The 5,911-nt window shown below is 41.8% G+C and overlaps 1 protein-coding gene across 1 annotated transcript; it reads left to right on the forward strand.

The window, feature by feature from the left end:
- Positions 1 to 1,462: 1,462 nt before the first annotated feature.
- Positions 1,463 to 5,646, forward strand: LOC111273264 (uncharacterized; the record flags this gene model as incomplete). Its single annotated transcript, XM_022854964.1, has 3 exons — positions 1,463 to 1,619; positions 4,651 to 4,835; positions 5,273 to 5,646. Coding segments are annotated over 3 exons (716 nt in total), but the record flags the coding sequence as incomplete, so codon positions are not given.
- Between the last annotated feature and the right edge of the window lie 265 nt (positions 5,647 to 5,911).

The following is a 5,911-nucleotide window of genomic DNA, read 5'->3' on the forward strand; positions in this document are numbered from 1 at the left end:
AGACCATCTACAGTGTCGTCACGCTTAATAGGCAAACACGTTAACATACCGTAGCATTGCCGGTCCAATGCCTCTGAGTCTGCCATCTGCCCCTTTCTTTGATAAGAGCCGAGTGGTTTACGGTAGTAGTACGGTGGTGCTATAGAACCTCCTACGAATAGAGCATAAAATGACATTATGTAACCTTTATTTGAGGCTCTCAACTTCCATTGTTTAATGAAGGATCAGCAGCGCTCATCGCATAGGTAGTATTATTTATTTTATTGCCAATAACATATTGAATTAGTGCTAACAAATTGTCAATGATCTGTTTTTACAAGCTCATATTGTCAAGTTTCAAGGCAGAGAGTTAAATCTTGACGTGGAGTTGTCAGCTTGGATTAATCGGGGAAGCGGAATCGGAACCATTCTGATGGTTCTAAAACCTGGAAATTTCACGACAGGGACATAACACCACATTTATTGAGCCCGACTTGATGCAATCCGTGCAGAATAAGAACATCAAAAGCTGAACCAGATAAGGAAGCTATAAAGCCACCGGGTATCGAAAATTGATAGATCTTAGGGGTCTTATCTCATAACCTTACTCTTAGAGGAATTTTTTTTGAGTACATTGCTTTATCTGCCTTCAGGCCACAACTTTGTGTAATTTTAAGTAGCTTACCAGAGCCGATGTGAAAATGTAGTAACGAAATGTCGGCTTCATTCTATCGCTAGCCAAATGTAGCGTTATACAACCGCTTGTCGAGATAGACATATTACTTGGTAGATCGGTACTACCCTATCTGCCCATTCGTTTTTACCGCAGTTGAATAAAGCATTGATTTGACACATAATTGCCTAAGTCGAAATAGGTATTTTTCAGTTTAGCTGGCCGGGCAGCTAATCAGCCTGACAAGCGTAACCCTACCGTGGAGATTGAGGAAACAAGCTGTGCTCAAGTTCCCTTGTTTTTCTCATGGCTGGGTCTTTTCGTATTTTTCGCTCCGTTCAAACAAACGGCCAAGATAACCAGTTTATTCTTTATCAAGCGCCTTACGATCTAAATTCTTCAAGCCAAAGCGTAATTTATACACTTGATTACAGTCGCCTCTCGCTGCGTCCACGGTTCTGCTATCGTCTTAGGGGGGAACCCGGAGCACCGCTGCGCCTCTCATTCTAATAACACACATATTCACGTTGAACGCCACGAGTGATAGACAAGGCCAAGGACGGTGCTATGAATCTCTGACTACGAATTTATGAGCTGTGAAAGTTCTTCTACTTTAGTCGGCTTTTTAACTTGATCGCTTTCGTAGTACGACTATATTAACTAGCTAACTGATTTGAAATTTAACTAATTTAAATAATAACTGATTTGATTGAAAATTTAGGCACAATGTTTAAGTAACGTTTTTATTGCATCGTCTCTGCCTTCGTTCTCATCTCTTTATTATTGTTATTATTTGTGCTCTGCTTTCAGATGACGACGCCCCAAAGTGGCTAGCGGAAGATGATCCTGCCGGCAGAAGGAGGTCATCGAGCTCTCGTGGTTGCTGTAGAGACGCAATGGCCAGCAAAGAAAACCAGGCGAGAACAAATGGCGCTACAGGAAAGCTCTTTTCCAAGGAAGACATTAGGTGAGCGTGTGTGCAGGCAGACAGAAGAGCTTGCCCTAACTCGTTGAAGCTTTTTCTTTTTAGTTTTACTATGAGATTTTATTTTTTATTAACTACGCGCGAGCTTGTGAAACTCGATTAACTTCAGCGGTCGTATCGTAAAGTAAAAATTCTTCATATCCAGATATTCAAATCCGAATAACAGAATGACTGTTGATCACCCAATCGTATATCAACCAAACAAAAGCGACAATACTGGATATACTAAATCATGTAAGCAGGGAATTCTCAAAGATGTCCAAAAAAGCTTTGGGCAAGAAATTTCTAAGAACTAAAGTTAAGTAAAACTGTCAACAGAGTTCAGATAGCACAGTTAGAGTCTAAAAGGTACACGATATGTCTACGAATGTGATGACAGAGCAAGATAAAAACGTTGATCAAATAATAGTCATCTAGTCATCCGTGTGCGTGCAGTAAAGGATAAACCCAATAGACGGGCACTACAGGAAACTGCAAGGGATTGTGAAGATGCTAGCCTGAATGGTAGTGACTGGTTGTGAGTCGGACGCGGGCATCGCGGCAGTGCAAGCTGCTGGAAGGTCTCCTGCCAATCGAGTGGTTAGAGTTCACAGCGTGATGAGCTTCCTTTGCTGTGCCCCATTGTTGGCACAAGAAAATCAGTCAGGAGATGATATATGGGGTCCGCTCGCGCTCCTTTGCCATTTTCTTATCGAAATGCTGCCTTCTAATTCCTTTTAGTACACTGGCCACCCTTTTAAGCAAAGCCGTTTCTAACAAGCCTATGGTCAACGATAATAGTATGGCTTCACGACTCCTACTGTGGCGATGCGAAGATGTCAATGACAACGAAGATAAATAATGAAGCCCGTTTAGTTGAAGTTGGTTGGGGGTTGGGAAGTCTTTCTTTTTCACCGGCGATGACAATGACGACTTTTATAAAAACACGTGGTGGACGTGAACAAAAACGGAAATCGACGTGGTTGCTTTAACAAGGGACGAAAAGGGGGGCGCACTCTCTTCTGTTTCCCGCTGCTGTACACCTCGAAAAGGGGACCGACTGAAACAGCAAGAACAACAGTGAATAGATGAAAGAAAGTAAAAGATATTAAGATAAACGAAACAACTGGTGTTTGACGGGTAGTCCTATTAGCTGGTGGCTTGTCGAGAAGCGATGCCACCTTATTGTTTGCGCCCTCGCCTTCTCCCCTTTTCCTATAGGAACTAAGCGCTGTCCGATGACTGCACTACGAGTAATACTATAACATGACTTGCTTTGCTGCCTGCCATTTGTAAGAAACTTAAAGGAAGAACGATGCCAATACTCTGAAAGATAAAACTAAACTAAAATGCAGCAGTAGGAGAAAAAGTTAGAAAAACTAATTAAGACTAAAATGCCCATCAAAACGGAATAACTTCGTTTTCAAAGCACAAAGGAACGTAGGTTACTGGAGTAGATGGGCATTGCGTCTAATTCCTAATACAATAGTATCTCTCTTTATCGCCATTGTCCGCGTAGATCAAACAATAAACGATATTTATATACGTTCACAATGTTAATAAAATTACTGGTAATAGTAATAACAATAATAATTATTCGTAGTCTTATCGTGCACTATTTAAAAGTTTTATTCCCACATAAATTGCTATAAGCTTTTTCCGATCCGTTAAAGTTCAAATGCTGAGTCATTGTTTCCTTTTTTTTGATGTGTCCTTGCGTACCTTTGGCAATCTCAATCCTCGAAGTACGTATGTGTATTTTAAGATATGTCTTCGTCTGACTTGACAGTTGTCCTTAAGCGCTTTATAGATTGAGAAACAATAATATAGACAGGTGCAGACGCTAACGACGTACACATACATATATTTTATGCTAGTCAGGCATCAGCAAGCACAGAGTATATAGATATATCCAGGCGTCCACTGGCTAAAGCAATTGTTCAAATTGCCATCCTTTTTGGCCTATTGTCATTTGGCTGTTCGTTTTCGTTTCGACGAAAGTTTGCCATAGTAAAACAGCCATGTATAAGGTAAGCCCGCGTTGTTATATAGCACAGAATGTATGAATTAGAGTAACTGCTTTGAAATGACATAAAGGATATAGAAAACGGATTTAAGAGGGCGAAAAGCGAAAATCTAGCGATACGAAATCCTTTTACCATGTCTTTGCTAAGAGTATTAGACGTATAGACAGGCGTAAGCTTAGCAGCTACTTTAAACCGAAAGTTGTCATGACTACAGCGGAAGGGAGCGTAATATACATGCTGGTATTACCGACTAGGTCAAATGAATAATGGAACTAATTTAATACAGATAGCATCACCATAACCTCAGTCTACGGACACAGCTTAAATTATCACTTAGCTCTTCCCCATTGCAGGTGTGTGAGGTAGCTTTAGCTTAACAGGCTTCTCTTTAGTCCGGCTCACGGTCGAGTCGCGATGTATTCGCGACCTTCGAAACCAGACAAGTAGTGGAGGGCCAACGACTCTCGATCAAAGCTGCTATTTCCCGTCCCATAAAGCTGGTGATTGCGGTGACCGAGTGTAATACTCGATAGTCATCACTGGGCACCATTGAACGAAGTGCATGACAGCCAAAAAGCGCCGATACGAATAGATAGTGATTTTCAGAAATAAAGCTAAACACCTTTTACATTATTGCCTCTTCTCGGATGTGTGAAAAGATCCAAGATGCTTAAAAATACGATTGTAGCCTTTTACCGGGAATAGGGCCTACAGCTACGGTAATGAATGGGTCCAGTGGGACGATGGCCATCTCACGTCATGCTAGGCACAGGCCGCACACGCGATCCGAAGCCAAGGCCAATTTCACTCTGCTGAGCAAAGACTACCTTGACGTGTCCCTCTAGTTCTCAACGGCTTACGAGATTTACCTCTGAATAAATAATGATAGCCGTAGGGACATTCTTTAGGTTCATGCGACTGGTGCTGTTAAAAAAAAACAGTTATAGGAATACGTTGTTACTGATTCTCTTAACAGTTTTTTTTTATCTTGCTCATTATATTGATAGGGAACAGTATTGTATCACCCGTAAGGAAATAAAAACATTCGAAGATAAACGATCGAAGAAGCTGTTTGGCTGTCTGGTGAAGGGATCCTGCGCCGGCAGCAGCAAGGACAAAAAATCAAAGCGGTCCTCTATTCAGAGCGACGAACCGAGCGTAGCGTACGGAGACGACAACAACCGACAATCAGGTTAATTTGTGTGTTTGAAGCACCTCACTATTTCTCTCCTTTAGCAAAGATAGTGTCCCTACGTATCGAGCTCATTAAGCTCTTTCGTGTTTATTTGTACATTTATTTATAGCACAGTGGTGATGGCGAAGAACACGGTCTAGTAAGATCTATTAATGTGGGTTCGTAGATTAATCGAAGCCTTTTATTATATGTATTTTGCATTTGAAACGGTAATACAGCCTATGTCGTAACGCATACATGTGAAGTAAGCTATAGTATTCAGACTAATGGTATTCTTTCGCTGTCTGTCTAGATGCTTGCTTGTAAACCTAATGTAGATCTTTTAAAAGTAAATGTTTGTACGTATATCTCGGTTAATAACGTATTTTCTTGTAATTGTTTGCCGTCTTTTCTCCAATACCTTGGGGTGCACTCCGCAACGCTAATTATTGCAGAACCTAAACCTCACGAATCGCTAAGCAAGAAAGAATCATCAGAATACGAAGATGCCGGCTTTCGATATCGACCAAAACCGTTCTGCCTACAAAATCCGAACCGATTTCAGTACAAATCCGAAGCAGCGTCTCAGGCCGACACGAACTCGATCCGCGTCGTTCCTTGCCGCTCAGCGTCGGCAAAGCCACGTCTTCAAAGTCAGCATAGCTCACAAGGGAGCATTACCTCATCCCGCGCGTATCTACCCAACCGCTCATACGAAATCTCTTATGCCATCTCACTGCAGCAACACGATGATCGCGACAAACAAGTAATGTTCCACTCTGCGTTAGCGCATAACATTTCAATAACAGCAAAATCAACATCGTCGTGAAAAAGCCAGCATTTTTTATTCAATGTGTAGTATACATCGTATTTACACAACGGTTTCTATGTATATTGTATATTGATAAGGTTGACCTAGCCGATTTACTTGCACGTGGGTCACTTCGTCCACGCGTGCATCGAGAAGTTCTATGGCTGCACCATACTTGAGCGGTGAACACAAGAGTAGATGGAAGGGTAGGTGGGATGCCCCTTACTATCCCAGTCCGCAATCGATGTCCATTAATATGAGGGAGATGAGCCTCAGCTCCCGC

The sequence above is a fragment of the Varroa jacobsoni genome, unplaced genomic scaffold, assembly GCF_002532875.2.
Source record: "Varroa jacobsoni isolate VJ856 unplaced genomic scaffold, vjacob_1.0 contig05760, whole genome shotgun sequence".
Taxonomy (NCBI): Eukaryota; Metazoa; Arthropoda; class Arachnida; order Mesostigmata; family Varroidae; genus Varroa; species Varroa jacobsoni.